This window comes from Mytilus galloprovincialis, chromosome 2 (assembly GCF_965363235.1).
Source record: "Mytilus galloprovincialis chromosome 2, xbMytGall1.hap1.1, whole genome shotgun sequence".
Classification (NCBI taxonomy): Eukaryota; Metazoa; Mollusca; class Bivalvia; order Mytilida; family Mytilidae; genus Mytilus; species Mytilus galloprovincialis.
In genome coordinates this window covers 89,248,073-89,270,520 of record NC_134839.1, presented here as the reverse complement: position 1 = coordinate 89,270,520, position 22,448 = coordinate 89,248,073, and the positions used below count along the sequence as shown (strand labels likewise).

General features: G+C 31.9%; 1 protein-coding gene across 1 annotated transcript; it reads right to left on the bottom strand.

Moving 5' to 3' along the window:
• Positions 1–9,432: 9,432 nt before the first annotated feature.
• LOC143064784 (uncharacterized) lies at positions 9,433–19,529 on the bottom strand. The gene is made up of 6 exons (XM_076237884.1): positions 19,381–19,529; positions 17,813–17,913; positions 15,815–15,958; positions 14,932–15,038; positions 14,279–14,344; positions 9,433–13,269 (listed from the first exon to the last, which is right to left on the bottom strand). Exons 1-6 carry the CDS (start codon positions 19,399–19,401, stop codon positions 12,917–12,919), a joined length of 792 nt encoding a protein of 263 aa, XP_076093999.1. The 5' UTR covers positions 19,402–19,529; the 3' UTR covers positions 9,433–12,916.
• Positions 19,530–22,448: the final 2,919 nt, after the last annotated feature.

Below are 22,448 nucleotides of genomic sequence, written 5' to 3'. Positions count from 1 at the left end.
AGTACATTTTGTATGAAGCGCGGAAGCGCTTCATACTAAAAATGTGCGCACGGTCAACGCTTTTACAACCCTATACAGTTTTAAAAAAAAAGCATTCAATACTTATAATTACATTTTTACCTATAGGATCATGAAAACACGCCTTATATCAATTTTTCATTTCATTTACCCGTGCACTTTATTGTGGAACCTCGTGTCATCATGAATGAAAAGTTGCATTGTGTAATGCAATTGATTAAGGAATATCACGAGATTGCTAGTTAGCCAATCAGAATAGCGTATTATAATGAAACATACATCTAATGTAATTATATGTTTATAATTGTTTTCAGACGGCTCCTTCAATTTTCTCGAGATTCAATTGAATAGGTATTTGTGAAGAGATAATATCATATCACTTTACCTTGGCTTCTTTTTTGATGGTCCTTAACTAAACATCCGTTGTTAATTCTGAAGATGTTTTACGTTACTGTTTCAACTTTGAACTGAAAAATATTTTAATCTACATAATTTATATGAAATTGACAAAAAAAAACAAAACAACAACAATCAAGTTTCTATGCTCTATAGAGTTTTTATAAATGTAGTCTAAAGTATTTCATAATCAATGCATCGTATCAAATGCGTTATATATAAATATATGAAAACAATTCCTTTCAAATAAATTTGTTATACGCTTCGCATGCTATGAGGTATAGACTGACATACATCATAACTTAAATCTAAATTAAAGTCATATGAAACGAATCAATGTACGGAAAGACAGTAATTCAATAGCAGTACATATTTTATGAAGAGGTATTTTCATTACAAGAAAGTTCACGTTCACTTATAGCCGTTCAACTATCTATCTATACTATTAAACGAGAAGACCTCATTTTGGGTGTCGCTTCTCTTCTTTCCACAATTATTTGATCAAAACGCCTCTGTGTCCTATAGGTACAGTGCATAGTGCCATTTGTCATCCATTCATATGATTATTCAGATTGAGTTATTTTTGGAGAAAAACGAGAAAAAAGGCATCCGGATATTGTCCCGTCATTGGACGAAATTTTAAGTCAGATTAGACTTCCGGCTTGCGTTTTTCTGTATACTTTTTTCTGTATACTTTGAACATACATATACAAAAAATAAAGTGTATTTTCAAAATTCTATTTGCTATCATTTTCAAGTTTACTATCCACGGCAGTCACAGAGTTTATTAAATAGAGAGGGTCTGTATACTATATCAATGACCACTATGGATCGATTAGTAAACTTAGAATTGAAAGAAAATACACTATATTTATATAGTAATGAATGTTTATAATATACAGATAAGCGCAAAAAATATTCATGTGAACTTTTGATACCTTTTCTGAAATTCTCCAGTCATTAAATCTTTTACAAAATTCATTGATTACAAAAAAAGAAGATGTGGTATGATTGCCATGTTGAGACAACTCTCCACAAGAGACCAATATGACACAGATAATAACAATTATAGGTTACCGTACGACCTTCAACAACCCATACCGCATACTCAGTTTTAAAAGGCCCGAACTGACAATGTAAAACAATTCAAATTGTTCCCTATTGTAGCTTTATTCAGCAATCAGCAAGACTTTCTAAGATAACTAATATAGGACAATGCTGTTGATTAAAAAATACCCCATTCCTGGATAGCCTGGACCTTTTGTTTTCAAAATAATTAATATTTCCAATAATTGATAAGTTCCAGGTCGACGGGTTCAAACAGAAAGATTTGAAAGCAGAGAAAACTGCGTATCTTATAATCGACATGACTTTATCAGATGACAATACCAATTACTAAAATAAGGCTTAGGCATAGTTATATACTTTAATTCAGTCACGGACCCGCGATATCACGGGTGTGTACTTGTATATTATAAATTTATTCAACTTCTACAACATTATTTACCTCATGTCACATTAAACATGTTAAAGGAGAAATTAAAAAAATAAATTCTAAATAGCTGTCTTGGACAATTTTTTATAGTAACTTCATTACAAGTTTAACTAGAGGCTCTAAAGAGCCTGTGTCGCTCACCTTGGTCTATGTGAATATTAAACAATGGACACAGATGGATTCATGACAAAATTGTGTTTTGGTGATGGTGATGTGTTTGTAGATCTTACTTTACTAAACATTCTTGCTGCTTACAATTATCTCTATCTATAACAGTACTTTCTGTGGAAAATGTTATTGAAAATCTTCAAATTTTAAGAAAATTGTTAAAAATTGACTATGAAGGGCAATAACTCCTTAGGGGGTCAATTGACTATTTTGGTCATACTGACTTATTTTTAGTTCTTACTTTGCTGTACATTATTGCTGTTTACAGTTTATCTATAATAATATTCAAGATAATAACAAAAAAACAGCAAAATTTCCTCAAAATTACCAATTCAGGGGCAGCAACCTAACAACCGATTATCCGATTCATCTGAAAATTCCAGGGCAGATAGATCGTGACCTGATCAACAATTTTACTTCCAAGTTTGGTTAAATTGGCCCAGTAGTTTCAGAGGAGAAGATTTTTCTAAAAGATTACTAAGATTTACGAAAAATGGTTAAAAATTGACTATAAAGGGCAATAACTCCTAAAGTGGTCAACTGACCATTTTGGTCATGTTGACTTATTAGTAGATCTTACTTTGCTGAACATTATTGCTGTTTTCAGTTTATCTCTATCTATAATAATATTCAAGATAATAACCAAAAACAGCAAAATGTCCTTAAAATTACCATTTCAGGGGCAGCAACCCAACAACGAAATGTCCGATTCGTCTGAAAATTTCAGGGCAGATAGATCTTGACCTGATGAACAATATTATCCCGTCAGATTTGCTCTAAATGCTTTTGTTTTTGAGTTATAAGCCAAAAACTGCATTTTACCCCTATGTTCTATTTTTAGCCATGGCGGCCATCTTGGTTGGTTGACCGGGTCATTAAACACATTTTTTAAACTAGATACCCCAATGATGATTGTGATCAAGTTTGGATTAATTTGGCCCAGTAGTTTCAAAGGAGAAGATTTTTGTAAAAGTTAACGACGACGGACGACAAACGACAACGGACGACGGACGCCAAGTGATGAGAAAAGCTCACTTGGCCCTTTGGACCAGGTGAGCTAAAAATTACATTTTTTTCTAAAAGAGGGCAAAAATCTGTTTGTAATGTTTGTTGCAAATTTGTTCTTTTGAAATATGTATCAAAATACGATGTCGGATCATATTACCAGTTCTTATATATAATACCGTGTATAATTTTGCATTTTAAAGTGCCATCGATAAAAGAAAAGTCATGGAATATTTTTGTTATGCCGTATTCAAAAAGACTTGTACGTTTCATTGTTCATACAACAAATAGGTCACTATAGTATTAACATGACAGTGTTTTGTTTCAATATGTACTGGATAATTATGCAAAAAGCCAATTTTAGACAAGGTACCCGCAAAAGCCCGGAAATATCGTGACTAGTTGAATAATTAATATGTGTGTTTGTGTTTTACCTCCAATCTTCTTACCAAGTTTAGAGGATTAATTTGATTTAAAATGATTATGATCTATCTCTAGGCCTAAGATAAAAGTGTTTTACATACATGGTGAACTTTCTCTGCACAGTGATTTGATTTACTACGTATCCTTTTTTTATAAATTGAATGAAAGCTGCTGAGACTGATACTAACTTATATTATGTCCCAGATAATAGTAAACCACAAACACAGTGAATCACATGGCAATACACACCACAGGGATTTACTGTAACATGTGCCACTTGTGTCTAATCCGGGCTACTAGTACATTGTACTTGTATTGTCAGTATGTTCTTCATTGTTAATAGTGTATTTGGTCTGCCTCATGTTAATGTGTATGTTAAAATTGACGTATGATTTATATCTTTGTGTAGAGACATCACCGCAGTTTTTAAGATCTATATTGAGGCTGCCATTAATAATAATATAAATTTGACCGGCGATTTCAATAATGACCACTTTAGCCAGACCTATATCGTAACATTTTAATGCAATGAAGTAGATTTAAAACTGTATACTAGTGGTCGGGTTGTTGTCTCTTTGACACATTCCCCATTTTCATTCTCAATTTTATCATCAAAGAATCATCTAAGTTAACTAAACATTCATCTTGACCGAAGAGTATGTAGATGTAGATATAGACATATTTCATTATGCCATTCGTGGTGCCTTGAATAGAGCAGAATAATCATTTTAAAATAAGTAAAAATGACCAAATTTATAAATAATCAAAATATTTTGTTCTATGATTTAATTTTAACGATAATGGAGTAAAAAACTACAAACCAACAGTAATCTTTGAATATGTGCATCTCTACCAGTAGTAGGGAAGATAAGTTAGATAACTCATACTCCACAATAGCATTGATAACTTGTATGAATTAGGGATGTCAAAAGATCTGAAATTTAATACTCGGATACTCGGATGAATCTTAAACGTCTATTGAAAAGTTTAGATTTTAGGTGGGTTTTTGTTATCACCTTTCTTAAACATGTTAACGAAAGACAAACGTATTACAAACATAGCTTGCTCCTCTGGTTTTTGTTGTGTCAACTAAACAATGAATTAACGACCGCCGTTTTAATTATAACCTATCATAATAGCAATTTTTGTTTGTGTACGTGTTCAAGAACAAAATTCCAATTACAAGGCCGTAACTACCCTTGAGGCAAGTGAGGCAATTGCCTCACTAAAATTTCGACACTGAATTTTGTTATGCATATTTATAAATATAAAAGTCATTTGTTGTTCTGTCTCAACCTTAATTTCTATAACTTGTCATAACTCCTTTTAAACCATTCTTCCTGGATATAACTCAGCATCTCAACGGGTGATGTTTCTCGATTACATTTACCTAGTAACGATAATCATCATGGATCTCTAGTTAAAAACAGGCTCTTGCAGAAAAAAGAAAAGCGAAGTTGTTAAAAATTGAGTGTTAGCAAAAGTCTTTAAAAATAAAAAAAAAAATATATAAAAAGTGTCCAAATTCAAAACATTATCAAACTAGTCTCTAGAAATGCCTAGAATGCAGGATTTTGCACCGTTCATTTCATACACTCCAAAAAAAATTTTCGCCTCACTTCGCTCGGCTCAATTATTTTGCCTCACTAAAATAAGATGCCTAGTTACGGCCTTGAATTAAATCAAGAATATTTGCATGAAAAGTCAGACAATTTAAAGTAGACAATAGATGCATCATCTGTTCCTGAGGAGTTGGTAATTGTTATAATACGACTTGTCCATAAATTTGTTAACAACAATATTGGACTTCAAATTACTTGTACCTGTACTTTTTCTGTGTTTTTTTTTTTTGCACTATAGTTGTCCGATTTTTTAACCATGACGTTAACTGTTTGTCAGTTATTTTCAACTTTTGGGTTTGAATGTCACTCTCGTATTTTCGCCGATATTTAAATTGTAAATTAAACAATAATAGTTGAATTTGAAATACATCTCTAGTAATTAAATTAATTTAAATGTACATCTCATACCAATTACGATTACATAAAAGTCTTGATTAACAAAGGTAAGTTTTTACGGCTTGTGATAAGTTAATTATTAATCCCGGAAAATGTTAATCCGTGTACAAACACCGTTAGAAATGTCTTTAATCAGTTGCGTAGGGTTTACCGCAGGTCACTTTGTTCTTGTTTAGAAATATGATCTGGTCAACAATTTCAGACGAACGACTGTTTGCCTTTCTATTTTTTGTTACAAGTTGTGCACATGAAAACATTCCCATCGTAAGGAAAGGACGTTGCTGGTACTACTAGTCATCTCATGATAAAGTTAAACATATGTTTGTTGTTAATAGATCTTATTTAGTATTACGAAGGGGATATTTCAACAGAACTTAAGTGAGTGGAAATTTGAAGAGAACAACATGTATCTGAAGATGTGTAACAAGCAAACGAGTATCCGAGTACTAAAATGTACTCGAGTACTCGGTCTTTCGATCGATCGGGTACTCGTTGCCATTCCTAGTATGAATGAATGAGTTAAATAGTTATGGACTATGTTAACTGTTAATAATTCCCCTCTTTTAGAAAATAAAGTTTGTAACATACAATTTAATGATATTTACCTTCATTATTCAATAAACAAGTTAATTTATCGTTAGAGGACAAATGATACACTGAGTATTGCTAGGCTTCCTAAATTTGAACGGACACCAATATTTGTGGTTGCTTAGGTTATCACCCTGTCTAACCCTAATATCTGAGGAGAAAAAAGTATGTGAAGTTAAAACCAGATGCCCCGCAGGGCGCAGCTTTATACAACCGCAGAGGTTGAACCCTGAACGGTTGGCGCAAGTATGGACACAACATTCAAGCTGGATACAGCTCTAAATTTGGATTGTGATTAAATAGTTGACACAGCATAGGTTTCTGACACAGAATGAATGTGGTCTAATGAACTTAAAATTTTGTTTCTTGCCTTTGAGCAATTCACTATGCTGTTGAATATTAATCCTCTCAAAAAAATGTTTGAAGAAATTTTCTTTTTATTTATGAAATCTGAAATGAGAATAATTTAACCCCCCCCCCCCATTTTTTTCACATCCCCCTTTCCCTTTTTCCAAAACTGATCTCAATTCAAATTTCTAATGGAGTTTGCAACAATAACTACTCATTTAAATACATCATAAAATATTAAAATGTAACAAAAGGTGCTTGTTATTACTGAATGGTAAAGATTGTTTTAATTTATCAGTTGGTAGTAAAAGTGAATATACATTGTATATTGTATAAAACAATGATTTAAGTTGACTCAACTACTATTCTGGACAAAGAAAGATAACTCCAATCAATTGAAAATTTCTTGCTATTGCACAATATTGTGCAATAAGACATTTCTGGCTATTGCGCAATACTGTGCAATTGAAAATATTTGCTATTGCACAATACTGTGCAATTGAAGATTTCTTGCTATTGCGCAATACTGAGCAATTGAAAATTTCTTGCTATTGCACAATACTGTGCAATTGAAGATTTCTTGCTATTGCTGAATACTGTGCAATTGAAAATTTCTTGCTATTGCACAATACTTAATATAATAATTTTGGATCCTGATTTGAACCAACTTGAAAACTTGGCCCATAAACAAAAATCTAAGTACATGTTTAGATTCAGCATATCAAAAAAGCCCAAGAATTCAATTTTTGTTAAAATCAAATTTAGTTTAATTTTGGACCCTGTGGACTTTAATGTAGACCAATTTGAAAACGGGACCAAAAATTAAGAATCTACATACACAGTAAGATTTGGCATATCAAAGAACCCCAATTATTCAATTTTTGATGAAATCAAACAAAGTTCAATTTTGGACCCTTTTGGCCCCTTATTCCTAAACTGTTAGGACCAAAACTCCCAAAATCAAACCCAACCTTCCTTTTATGGTCATAAATCTTGTGTTTAAATTTCATAGATTACTATTTACTTATACTTAAGTTATGGTGCGAAAACCAAGAATAATGCTTATTTGGGCCCTAATTCCTAAACTGTTGGGACCTCAACTCCCAAAATCAATCCCAACCTTCCTTTTGTGGTCATAAACCTTGTGTTTAAATTTCACTGATTTCTATTTACTTATACTAAAGTTATTGTGCGAAAACCAAGAATAATGCTTATTTTGGCCCCTAATTCCTAAACTGTTAGAACCAAAACTCCCAAAATCAATCCCAACCTTCCTTTTGTGGTCATAAACCTTGTGTCACAATTTCATAGATTTCTATTCACTTAAACTAAAGTTATAGTGCGAAAACCAAGAAAATGCTTATTTGGGCCCTTTTTGGCCCCCAATTCCTAAAATGTTGGGACCAAAACTCCCAAAATCAATCCCAACCTTCCTTTTGTGGGCATAAACCTTGTGTCAAAATTTCATCGATTTCTATTCACTTTTACTAAAGTTAGAGTGTGAAAACTAAAAGTATTCGGACGACGACGACGCAAGACGATGCCAACGTGATAGCAATATACGACGAAAAATTAAAATTTTTGCGGTTGTATAAAAACAACATAGAAACATAAATACTGATCAACACTAAATCTGCTGGGGGTGATCTCGGTTGTGGAAAGTAAGCAGATCCTGCTCTTCATGTGGCACCTGTCATGTTGCTAATGCAAGGACAAATCTGGTTTGTAGTTAATGTTATTGCTATTTTATGCATTTTTTCTTTGATCTTTTTTGGTGATAATTTTCTTATCATGATACTCGCTTGAAATGGAAAATTCTGCTAGAAACTAAGGAGCCACGTGGCGTTTCTAATGAAATTGACATGAAATTGACAATATCGTCATAGGTAAAATAGCGAAAAACAGATTATCATTGGTCATCTCAACTCAATTGCTTTTCTCGCTTTTGCCGTAACCGTCTCAAGCGAGAAAATCAATCTCGTTGAGATAACCAACGATAATCTATAATTATCTTAATCTTTCACATAAAAACAAACAATGTTCAGATCTCTCTCTTTCCCTAATATTTCAACCATATACATGTATTCAAGTTTAATTTCAATTTCTTGTGAGCTCCAATAGTTATCATTAGCAAACCCCTTTTCTGTGCTTATTTAAATTTTATTTTTATTAACAATGACTGACAAATTTACCACAAATTCAATTGAGATCTTTTTTTTTGTCATTTGATTTTGCATCTAGAAGCCTATGACTGGTGGCCGTTTAAAAATATATTACTGTCATAGTGTTGGATAAATAAAGTGAATTCCAATAAAGAAAGCAACCAAGGATGTCTTAACCAAAGTGGCGGTTTCATACACAATGGTATCACCACCCAAGTAGTCAGCATTTGTGTTCACATGAATTATCATTGATATGGTCATAATTGTATATTAACTGTTTACAAAACTGTTTTGAAGATTTTGAAATGCTAATGTATTTTTGACCTGATTAACAGATTACTGAACAGTAGCTGTATTTTGCAAAACCTTTCAGAAATTTGGGTCCTCAATACTCTTCAACTTTGTTCCTCATTTGGCAAAATTAAATCTCCATGGAAATGAAGTGTGTCAATGTTAACACAACTGCATATCAAATTGTATTGACCTACCGCGAGTAGTTTCCTAGTGATCCCCACGAACTGATCTAATCACCAACTAATACATGTGAAGTAAGCAAAAGTTTTAAAGTCAATAGACCATGACTGAGGGCGCTGGGCAAAATATTCTCCATATAAATGAGATGTGCCCACTGCATACCAAATATCTTTGACCTACCATAAGGGGTTCCCCATAAGATGACCCTAATCTTCTCACAAACTAATACATTGTAGATGCCCTCACTTTCAGAAACAGCATACCTAAGTCTCTCTTTTTTACTCCATCAAGGTGAAAGAAAAAGTAGGGCAAGTAAAAGAAAACAACAACAGTAAAGCTACTTATTATAATTCATTATTCAAACTTAACAATCACACAATAATCATTCAAATCACTAAAAATTAATCATTCAAAACAATCTAAAAACAGCCTGTGTAAAGCAGGTTAGAAGCTTTAGACTAGCACTATATATATATATATATATAAAAGGCACATAAAAATAAAATATAATAAAAAAAAATAAACATTAAAATGGGACTAAATTTTTGTATCCATTGCAATTTCTATTAAAAAAAAAGATGAAGTATTCTACTGCATGTCCAAAGAAAACAAATGAAAGCAACTGTGTATACTTTTTATAACATTTGTTTGAAGCAAACTAAGTAAGAGAACAGAAACAGTTTGGATTGTATGGATGGAAGGACAAAGGTAACACTTTTAAAATACCCTGTCCACTGTGGCAGGTGCATAAACAGTGTTTTTTATTCCACTATCCCATCATTTTTAATGTCAGGTGCCTTGGAGTCTTTTAACCCCTAATATAAAATAATTTTGAATAGCCCTATATGTTTTGAACCATATATTTTAATCAAAGAGCAGATTGCTCTGAGGGATACGATTGCCGTTGTTTCATTGACACATGTATACATGTAGCTGGATAATATTATTTTCAGAACTAATTCAACTGCACATGTAAAATAGTTACAAAATAGCCAATCCCGGATAAAAGTGTATGAACAATGTAATAAGGCCTATTCTGTTTTATTTTTGTACTATCAATTCCAAGTTTACTTTCCACAGCAGTCACTGAGACTCAGAGTGAGAGAAGGTAGTTCACTTTGTATCTTATCACCTATTTTCCTATGTTAATTCTAGGAGGAACCCCATTTCTAACTCTTTAAATATTTAATTTCCTTTGGGTCAGTGATCATGACTCCTTTCCGTACACATTTATAGGTTTAAATTGCGATAGTTTTTAATATAATACAACGTCTATTGACAGAACGAGCTAATACTCGACGTGTTCTTTCAGAATTCACGGAAGTTACATCTGGAAGGGAGACAACTCGACACGATAATATGGAAGACTCCATTTCGCCTGAAGAGGTGTTCTACGATAAGGAATACATTTATTTTAATTTAAATGACGCATATGATTTAAAATTATGCAACAACATTAACCCTCAATAGCAGACATACATAGAAAAGATCCCATGAGTTATAAATTAATTAATTGAGTGGGGAATCCAGAGCAACCATTCAATCTAAAACCCCTTGAGGTCAAGAAAACTATACGCATGCGCATAATTTCCAAAACAAACCCTGGAGCAAGAACGTATATTAATGTTTATTAAACGACCTAGATGGTTCTCTATTTCTTTATGGAATTACAATCTCAAATACTAGTTTCATAACGGTAACATAAAAGAAAAACTCCACTTCAGTTCTTATATGACAGAAATAGATTTATCGGAATTCAGAGAACTCTCGCACTTTATCAAAACTGGGAATTCCCTCTGACGTGTTTCTAAATTTATAAATACACTAAATATAAATACTGCTTATTATATTAAATTCTGATTTTCCGTGTTGTTAAAAACACGCATATAAGTCAAGGTAATTATCAAACATGAAGATTATGAAAAGAACCTTATAGGAAAGTTGTTTAAGTTCAATCCCTTTGTTTGTTTTTACCTTTTTAAGCAAGACAATCATAAGAATCTGAGATGTTCCTTAATGTTTAGAATAAAACGATTGACGTGAGGGCAATGCTCTGAGCCACCTGTATAAGTCTACAGATTGCTTGAAAGCAATCGTATCCCAAAAACTTCTTACAGACTTATTAAACATGATAAAGGGAATGGAAGAAAATGTTCTTTTAAAGAAGTAAGGATTTCAAAATAATAAAAATAAAGCTGAAAAAACGAGTTATATCTTAAGTACAATTTAGGCCATATAAAAAACACATCCAATTCTGAAAGTATCTCCTTATCAGGCAAAACATTTTTCTCAATTCTGTTTTCAATGATGATAAATTAGGAATACATAACATAATTGTACAATTTTAAACAAATGAGTAAAAGGGAATGACTAAATTGCTAATTGAGTGATATTTAAACTCAAGAGTGGACAGCTGAACAACAGCAAATATCTAGAGAAGATAAAATAAAAGATTTTATCTTAACTCTGAATATTGGTATGAAATGTTAACAATGTTTTAAATACCAGAACATCACTCGTGATAAAAGTAGCTGCCACATTTGTAGAGAAGATAAAATAAAAGATTTTATCTAAACCCTAAATATTGATATGATATATTTACAATGTTTTAAATACCAGGATATCCCTGTAATAAAAGTAGCTGCCACATCAAAATCATTCATCAAGTGCTTGCTTGCAAGAATATTGAAATTTAACATTAGTCCTGCAAAGCATAAAAAATAAATTATCTGAGCACAATGAAGCAAAGATTGAATGTAAAGCAAAGCAAGGTGTTTCAAAAAGACAAAACCTAAGTTTACAATTAAAAATTCTACTTTGGATGAATACATATTATATTTTCTAAATGAACTATATAATACAAACTAGAAAGTTAATACAGCAAGTTTGAAATAAATTTAAGATGTTAAATTATTTGATAAATATTATGAAAAGGATTCCCTAAAACGTTGTGTTGGTAGAGCAAAAGTTTTCTTTAACACTGAGGATTTGTCAAAGTCTTTAGGGTAACTAGTACATAGAACACCAGTCACATGTAATATTATGACCGACTTTGAAATATTTTACAACTGTGTCTGTAAGTTTACCTACTGATGTGTTGAAGATTTTACATACTGTGGATTCATTATTATTTGTTGTATACCAATTTATGTTGGTTTCCTGGGTAAAGGTTGACCAAGAATTGAAATATTCGTGAAATTACAAATTTTTTATAGGCTCTATATGTAGAGATAAGCAAACCCATGAAATCAAAAATCTAAGAAAATGCAAGTTTTCCTAAATCCACATAATACATTTGAAGAAATGTCTTATTCTGCAGTGTAACCTAAAATCCTATTAAAAATATCTTTTGGGATAAATTATGAATTTAATACCGGTAAGAAGAACAATCTGATAACTTCTGGTACTTTAAAAATATATTTGTCTACACAAAAAACACTATCTAGATCTCATTCGGTAAAACATTTCCCACATTTTTATTACAACAAACCCCAATTATATTCTTTAATCAAAACTTGATGTGCATTACACCATTGAGAGAGATACAAAAACAGATTAAAAAATTGAAACAAATAAAAATTATGTTAAAAAAAAATTGTTTGATGCAGAATGCAAATAATACTGATCTATTCACAGACATAAGTCAAGCAGATTTATTACAAATGGTCAAATCTAAATTGTGTATTGTATGGACTATATATGGGACTGACTTCAAAATCAAAAACAATAAGAATATAAAAGCATTTGAGCAAAACATACTTTTGAAGCAGTGTTCACACCTTGTTACAGACAGAGAGACAAAAAAAGATTATACATTAATATTAATTTTGTTCCTTAAAAGGAATCTTCCTTGGTCTAGTTCCTTGTACATTATTTTTCATCTGATCTACATCTGCTTGGTTTTCCCCACAAGGTTTCTTCTGGGCATTACCTAGTTGCTGACTGCAATAAAAAGGCTTTTCCTGAATGCTGATATGTGAATGTGATTCTGAAACTGGTTGTGTCTGAGTGTTGATATGTTGCTGACTATCCTGGAAAGGAAGCTTCTTTGAAGTTATGTGTTGTTTTACAAAATCATCCAATAAGCGTCCAGCATTTTCCTTTTCTACTGGATCAGAACTTTCACTACATCTTCTAGACAATAACACTTGCTGCTTAGCAATCTTCCTATATGCTGGAATATCAAATAAGAATTTAAATATGTACATGTATCGTTATCACTATATATGACAATCATTAAGTTAGTTTAATTTAAGTCTACTTCGGAGTTCTAAAAATCTTTTTATATCTGGTGTTCCCTGAAGAAGAACTACTGGTCCTCATGTAGTGTCCACTCTTTCTATTACAAAATACCAAACTTGTGTTGATCCTTTGTAAATTTTGGTGGTCAAATCTCTCCAGAACTACTTTTTGAGAACTCTTCTACCATTAATAAAGGACCACAGTTACATGTAACAATTCTTTCATCTGCTGACAAACTGAATTGTTTTAAAGTTGTTTAATTAAGTCTAAGTGACATAATTCCACTGAATCAGTGGCTATCAATGGATACCTTTAAACTATGTACGTTGTCAACAAGGCCACTGGTGAATCACTGAAAACTGAGTAGTGGAAAGACATGATTCAAAGTTATGTGGGACTGTTAACAAACAACTTATATAATTAACACAATTATTAATTCAACATATTAATAACTCTTGCAGGCTGTGTTATTAGCATTACTTTAAAGAGCAATGAAATTAATAAAATGGTTTAAACCTAGGAGTAGTCAATTAATCAAGTGATGGCAAAAGCTCACTTTGTTGTTTGTTGCAAAAGAACATAGATATAAGTACAATTTTGTTAAAAGTTTCATTGAGTTCTGTCAAGCCTTTCAGAAGCGATTGCATTTACAAAAGTGGGACAGAAGGATGATAACCCCCTTTTTTTTTGACGATCAATGCATTTGAATGGAGTCATGTGGTTGGAACCCCCCTTTTTCCTGGCTTGGGACCCCCCTTTTTTATAAAATGGCTTGATCCACCCCTGCAACCACTGTACAACAGAGGCTTGAGAAAGCAAGGGATGGAGTAATTTGGATCTATAATGAAAGAAGTTAATTGGATATAAAATATTCAATGTCAATATCTTCAGGCACAACAAAAATACATGCACAATATGCTTATGAGAAATCAATCCGTTACCTTTATTAATCTGGTTTTCTATTTCTCCTTTTAGCTGACAGTTCCATTCATGGTCTGACTGTAAATCTGAAATTATTAGCATACTATTAAATCACATACATTTTACAACGGAATATACCATCAATAAGAATGATTTCAAATACTTTTGGAAGATAATGAATAAGCCTATGATAAATACAGCCATTTTAATCATATTTGATATACATTAAAAAAGATTTTCAGGCAACAAACTTTTCCTACAAATTAGACGGACAGGACCAAAGTTAAATTCAAACATAATGTGGGATATTAATCATGACATGATAACTTTCTGATAGCATATGAAATCTAGTGCCCTTCACTTGTCAATTTCTGTAATAAATTTTACATTCATATATATAATGGATCAATTGCAAAAAAATTGCCTCAGGCCAAATCTGAGCTTGGCATAGTGTCTTCTTTGTATGCTGCATTCTAACATTTCTAAAAATCTGCTTTTATGATTATTGTTAAATAACATCTTTGACATCAGCAGACACTGATTTTCGACAATTTTGAACTGGACCAAATAATTATTTTACCTATGAAGTTCATATACATGTTAAAAAAAAAACCTTCTTAAATTAAATTTCTTATCATCAAAAGTTTTATATAATATTTGAATGTACTTATACCTGTTACAAAACGTGCAAGCTTCTGGAAATCATAACTTGTATTGAGAGTGTTCACATCTTTCCTCTTATGTAAGGCTATTAATTCCTCATGCACAGAATTTAAATGGCTGAAAAATAAGATATAAATTTAGCATACCTGTGCCTGTATCACTGATCAAGTGTGAAAATATCACCAGTTTGCTAAATTGGACTTGTATATGCACAAAATATAATTACTCTTGTGTTGCTGGTTACTTCTGCAATTTACATGTTTAACCTAGCTCCTACATGTATAGTTTGTAAGTGAACAGCCAAAACTGCAAACACAGTAAAAATCAAAATTTCAGGGGCAATAACTCCAAAAAGGATTGTGAAATTTGATAAGAGTAGATAGACTTTGTCATTCTTATCAATTTTTTTAGTTTACACTTGTAAAATAGCACCTTTAGATAGTTTAAATAATACCAGCCCAAAAAATGCCTCTAAAAATGGATATTACATGTGCAATAACTCTAAAACTGCTTGAAAGATTTGTTTTATCAATTTTCAGGGTAGATACATCTTGTCAGGCTGATTATTATTGATGTATCTATTGATTATTTTTCTATATATGCATTGATTGTTATATGAATTATTCATATAAATGTGTGAAGGCCTTGTGTGAGATTAACAATTGTACGTCTAAATGAATATTTCAGGGGCAATAACTCCAAATAGGTAGGCAGATTTTCACAAAATTTTCACGGTATATCAAAAACTAGTTCTAAGTCCAATTTTAACTTATTAAAAAAAGTACAGTACACTAAGTATTTAGACAGATAATGGTCAAGATGTTGCTTTCAGACTGAGAAAATGAGCAAAAACAAAAATAAAAAGGATTGCACACAAATATACATATACATACATATGCTCCTGACTTCCTGCTGTGTTAACTGCTTTTAATTTCATTGCCAATCTATCTAATTTATGACGGAGGCACATTTGTTCATCAATACTTAGTACAATTAGTTTATTTTCACATGTTTTTTCACTAAAAGCTTCACTTTTTCTGAAAAAGGAATTAAATGGATAAAAAACTAATTTTTATAAAATCATTACATATTGTACTAGTACTAATAATAAAATTGAGAATGGAAATGGGGAATGTGCCAAAGAGACAACAACCTGATCATAGAGTATAGCAGATGAAAATGGTGATGCTGCTTATGTTATGACGCCAATGCAAGATGCATTGACAATGTGGACTACAAAAAAAAAGACCTGCAGGTGAACATAGGGAGTAGATTTCACTCTCTAAAGGTAGGCTGACTCAAAAACTGTTAAATCAGAAAATATTGTAAGGTTTGCATTAAAATGAAAAATGTGACAGAGTGCACATGTGAGTATCACAATAATAAAACCATGTTAGGCTTAAATTAAAATGTTGTTTGTTTGCCCTTTACCGACTGACCCCATAAATACGTTCCTCCAGAAAATCTTATATTTGTATTTCCCGCTGAAAACTTTTTTACCGGTATCCTCAGGTTTTATCTTCCTCGTCTGTTTGGTATCACATGAGCATTTGGCATGAATACTTGCATTTAGAGATTCAAAGTTTTTGATTGAAATCGATGTTGAAAGTTTTGAAATCATGATGTGACGAATGTTGCCCTGTGTCTTTATACTTGAAGAGCAGGGTTCATTAAAAAAAGTTTGTCCAATACAAAACTATCAACCGTGTGTACAAAAAATTTTGTTAACAGATGTTGTATCCTATGTAGGGGTGGCCTTTGTTGATCCGTAGATCAGGATGATTATATTAACGCTGCCTTCGACCAGCTTTGACATTTTATGTATATCTGGCATGAACCAAAGTCCTGTAAATTTGAGAATAATTGGCAGTAAAAATCACCAAGTTTTCCTTACAGACCATTTATAAATGCGATTTAAAATACGTGACAATTTAGTTTCAAGTCTTGTAGATTTTTATTGATAAAACTGGGACACACGAAAATTTAAACACTCAGTCTCTAGTGTTGTAAGTAAAATAAGACAAATGCTTAGTTTTATCTCTTTTAACTGGTTGCAAGAAAATGATGGTGGGAAATAAATTGCCAGGCTTTATATTCTAGTCAAATATTCTTTTTATTTCACAGATATCATCTCTGATAATTTAAGTTAAAATTTTGATAAAATTGGTAGAATGTCGGAATAAAACATGCTATAGATTGCACATTGTACAGCTGTTTCACAAACCATGCTAGGGAGATATATGATATTAATAAACCTTTCGGTCGAGTTAAGCATACAAGGTACATGTACGTACATGTAGTACAGAATATTAGTGCAAGTTAAAACTCTTAAAAGTTCCAGGCATATAAACGTTGAAAATATGCTGCACAGCCCTATATTTTGATATTTGAAAACAAAATAGTAGTGCATATGAATTAACTTTAACTGTACCGAGCCGAGTTATTTTTTGGGAAAGAAAAATAAAATATTTTACCTACCTTCCTATGGTACCCTGTTTCATAAAATAGGGTCAGAAAAGGGCAAACAATAATATTTTAATTTAGGCCTTATATGGTCAAAACCATATGAGTTTATGGTCATGACCATACATGTATGGTCCAAATACTCATATGGTTCTGAACTTTATACATGTTACATGAACATATAAGTAATTACATATAGATAAATTTCTGTTAGTTAATTATCAGACAGTATCTAATAAGATGAAGTCTGACTCCATGTTTACTGCAATTATCTCCCTTAAAAAAGAAGATCTACTGCATTTAATTTATATTTTAGAACATATAACAAATATACTGCATTTCATTTATGTGAAAATACCAATGAGTACAACAATTTCAAAGAAGACTTTTTTAGGCAGACTACATTTCAATAACAATATTTTTCTCACCGTAATTCACTTGGTTTGATTAATCTATTGAATTCAGCTTGTATTTCCAGCAGCTGTCTTCGTTTTGTATCAAATTCCAGCTTCAGAGATCTGGTTAGTTCCTGCAAAATTTAATTCAATATGTATGGTATACATGTACAATGTATAAACACTTTATAGCATTAGCAGGTCAACAATGACATTAAAAAAAGGAAATAGTTAAAACAAGGGCTCTAAAGATTCTGTGCTGCTCACTTAAAAATGTAGGACTTTGTGCACCTTCAACAATTGACACTCTCCAACATTGTTGACTAGAATATAATCCATAACTAAAATCTCTTTTGACATGCTTAAGCTGAACTTGTATTGCTGACTATCTTTCTGTTTACAGTTTTCTTGATCTCTATGCCCAAAACACACAAGGTTAAAAATAGAATATCTTTCATAGGTAACAACTACTAAACATGATATAAGAAGACATGTACAACTGACATTAATGTGTTGAATATTATTTGTGCTTTACACGTTCTTTTCTTATTAATGACAATATAGTTTTTTTAATCGTCATTGTAATGGGATCCAAATTAGATCCTTTACTGTTAGAACAATTAATCTGAAAATTCCATTCCTATTCACATCAAAATTAATCTTCATCATGTTCATGAGAACCTCTTGAAAAATTAAATTGGCCACGTTTTGTTTCGAATGCTTGTGCTAAATTGTCATTAAAAAATGCCTGGGACCTTGGTGATCAAAGATGCCACCACACAGCACATTTAAAATCAAAATTATATGAAGTTTGCAAATTCCTTTATCGTTCAAGTTTGCTTGAAAGGACTTTTGCATTATATTGTTGTAAAAAAAGCACTCATATAAATCTTTTAACTGGCCTTTTACTGTTTTATCCCCCTTCGTTCAAAACTTTGTTGATTCCATTCCACTGTCCAAGGGTATAAAGGGATTCATCTGTGGATAACCAATTGAATTTATCCCGCTGAATTCAATTCAGGTTCATATGGGATTAGTGCACGACATCATACTCAGTGATTTTGCTCGCTCGTCATTTTGGAAACAGTTTTCAAAATGAAATTAGCATTATAAGTGGTTCAAATCAATTTTGTCATGGAAAGTGAAAAACTATTTTGGCATGATACTTTAACATGTTTACTTAACAAAATTTATAAATTTATGCATATATCATGTATATAGAATATTTATAAAGTATCGGAACATCTGTATTTGGTCTCATTTGCAAGAGCTTGGTCCCAGAGGCACAAATCTTTGTATGACATTTAACCTACAAGAGGGGACGGAGACACATAAGAACCCTACCCTCCTGTTACACATGCATATATTTTTGCTCTTTCGTCTGTTCATCAAAGATCAGTTTTGCTTGTGAACTGTTAGCCTTATTTACATATTTACGACAAAAGTTTCTTTATTATCGTTAAGTACCTTATTTTACTGCAAGGGACAGTCTATTCTAAATTAGTTACAGACTGTCTGAGTGTCTCTGATTAAAACAAGCATGGTAAAAAAAAATAAAAAACCAACAGGCAACACATTGTATGACTAATATTATGACCTACTCTGCAGTAGGAATCATCCATGTCTTTTGGGGTCGCTTGTGAACTGAAACTGGCACAATTTGGAACCTAAACGGTTAAAATGCAAGATAGCTAACGATCACATCTTTCAAAGGACTTCAAACAAACTTTTATTTACATTATTTCCCGCTTTTCGTTTTAAAGTCGACATTCCGTATGGAACTGCTTTCTTTTCGGAAAACATGTTCGAGGGCACACTTATTCTTCTTCTCAGTCTACTACTTCTGTTATACAAGTTAACAAAACTTCAGGATAGTCGTCACTCTGAGAGGTCAAATTCATGTTCACCGATTTGACTAAAATTCTCATATTCGACCAGAGACATATCTAGTTTTACTAAATTTCAGTATAACCGTTATATGTCTCTGGCATAACTATGTTAATTCAAAAAAGTCTCAAAATTAATAAACAATTTACAAGAAGTAGAAGTAGAAGCTGGGAATATTCCCAGGTAAAAGCTCGGTAAAAGAACGATGCATAAACTTAAAATTATAGATATAGATGATCATAGATAGATATAGCTTAGCTAACTAGTGCAATTGGGTTTCTCTAGGTCTGTTTGATTTCATATTATAGGTTAAAACAATACGTTAAGAATAGTTTTTACTTGACTTGTATGATATAAGAATGAGTTTTGTAGATCACTCAGTGAACCAAATGATTTATCTTTGTTTCACTTTCAATCAAAAGCTGATTTTTTTTCCTTTTACTGACTTTACTAGCAAGACAAGACAAGACAAGACAAGACAATTTGATACTTTAAAATCACTGTATACACATTGGGACAAAGAATGAAATAATAATACATAATATACAAAATAAATTGTGCACACGACAAGATAGGAATGTTACAATTACTATTTTATTTAAATTATATAAAATTGAGAAAGGAAATGGGGAATGTGTCGAAGCGACAACAACTCGACCATAGAGCAGACAACAGCCGAAGGCCACCAATGGGTCTTCAATGTAGCGAGAAACTCCCCGGCGCACCCGTAGGCGTCCTTCAGCTGGCCCCTTAAAAATATGTATAAGTACTAGTACAGTGATAATGGACGTAATACTAAACTCCAAATTATACACAAGAAACTAAAAGTAAAAATCATACAAGACTAACAAAGGCAAGAGGCTCCTGACTTGGGACAGGCGCAAAATTGCGGCGGGGTTAAACATGTTTATGAGATCTCAACCTATACCTCTAGCCAATGTAGAAAAGTAAATATATACAAAAAGTTAAACAAATAGACAAAGGCTAACCAGGAAGACCTGCTACTGAATTTATAACCTTTATAAATTTGCATATATTTTTTAACTTATTTCTATGTGTTGTTTGTAATAATTTACAAAATTTAATTATATTTACTCTGTTACAATAACAATTATCCAAAAACAGTTTTCTTGAGACGTCTAGGGATCTACAATTCAAAAGAAAGTGAAAGTCATCACCTAATTCTTGACGTTGACATAAATTACAATATCTCATTTCTCTATCTAAACCTTTCCATCTTCCAGTTTCAATTGGTAATCTATGATTACCAGTTCTAAATCTACAAAATATAACCCTATATCTATCTGGTAATATATCTAAATATTTTTCGAATTCAAACTTATCCTTATATAATCTATATGATAAACCTTTTGACGAATTACATATATCTGAACGCCAGTTTTGTTGAAATTGATCAAATAACTTATGTTTTAAACTATTACTCAGCCATTTTGTGCTAAAGCCAGTTTGTGCTAACCAGATATTACTATGACCACATGTATCAAGAATATTTTTTATAAACATAACCCATTCAGACTTACAATTATTTTGTGAATATTTTAAAAACATAAAGTTATAAAAAAATGTGTGACAACTTATTTTCTTTGCCGTGGACAATTCTACACCAATAATTTACCATACGCAGTTTAACATAGACTACCATGGGATACACATCAAGTTCACCATATACCATAAAGTTTGGAGTTGACTTCTTCAAGTTCAGTAGTAGCTTGCAAAATTTCAAATGTACTCTCTCTATAATATCCAAATTACTGAACCCCCAAATTTCACACCCATAAAGTAAAATCGGCTTCACTATCTTATCGAACAAATCATACTGACATCTCACCGAAAGGTTATGAACTCTCCCCTTCTTAAGTACACCGTACTTGCTGGCACTGTATGCCTTAGTCCAGCCCTGACCTCAGTGACAACAACAAAAAAATGAAAAAAAAAAATGAGTCACTGAGGCCAGGGCTGGACTACTGTATGCCTTAGTTACTAATATCTTGTTTGTACTTGCAAAACTACCTGTCCTTGAAAAAGGCAATCCCAAATATGGAATTTCTTTGACAACATCTAATTCAATATTATCAAAATAAAAATGAGGATTTTGCAATAAACGTCCACCAGAAAAATCATAATTTTCGTTTTACTAGAATTTACACTAAGTTTCCAAAGTTTACAATATTCACTAAATGTATTAAGTTTAGACTGAAGAGATTCAGCTGATTCAGCAAATAGAACTGTATCATCTGCATATAATAAAGCAAAAAGTTTAATATAAATATTCATCTCATTCTCAATTTCTTCAGATATACTACTTAGTCCCAAAACATCATGTATTTGTAAAAAAAGATTCCAAATCATTCAGATATACGGAGAATAAAAAAGGAGAGAGAAACACGCCTAGCTCATGCATAACCCATCTTTAATTAAGTGGTTCAATTGAAGTTCACATAAATACGGATTTAATCAGGTCGAATTATTCACTTTCAAGTAAATAATTCATCAGCAATGTGTCTTTGCTTTTTTTTTTTTTTTTTACCAAACTGAAATAAACTGGCTGCTAAAAGCGAACTTTCATTTCATTATTTCACTTTCATTTATGATTAAACAAAACAAAACAAAAATTTCTGAATCTCGTAGCTATATTGCCCCTTTAAATGCAGCATATTTTTCTTGTATCCATGTTAGGAGATAAACGGAAAAGGTAACCCCTACCCCTCTCACCCATTCTCCCCCTTGAATCTCCACTTAAGTCAAAGTTATCAAAGTAACA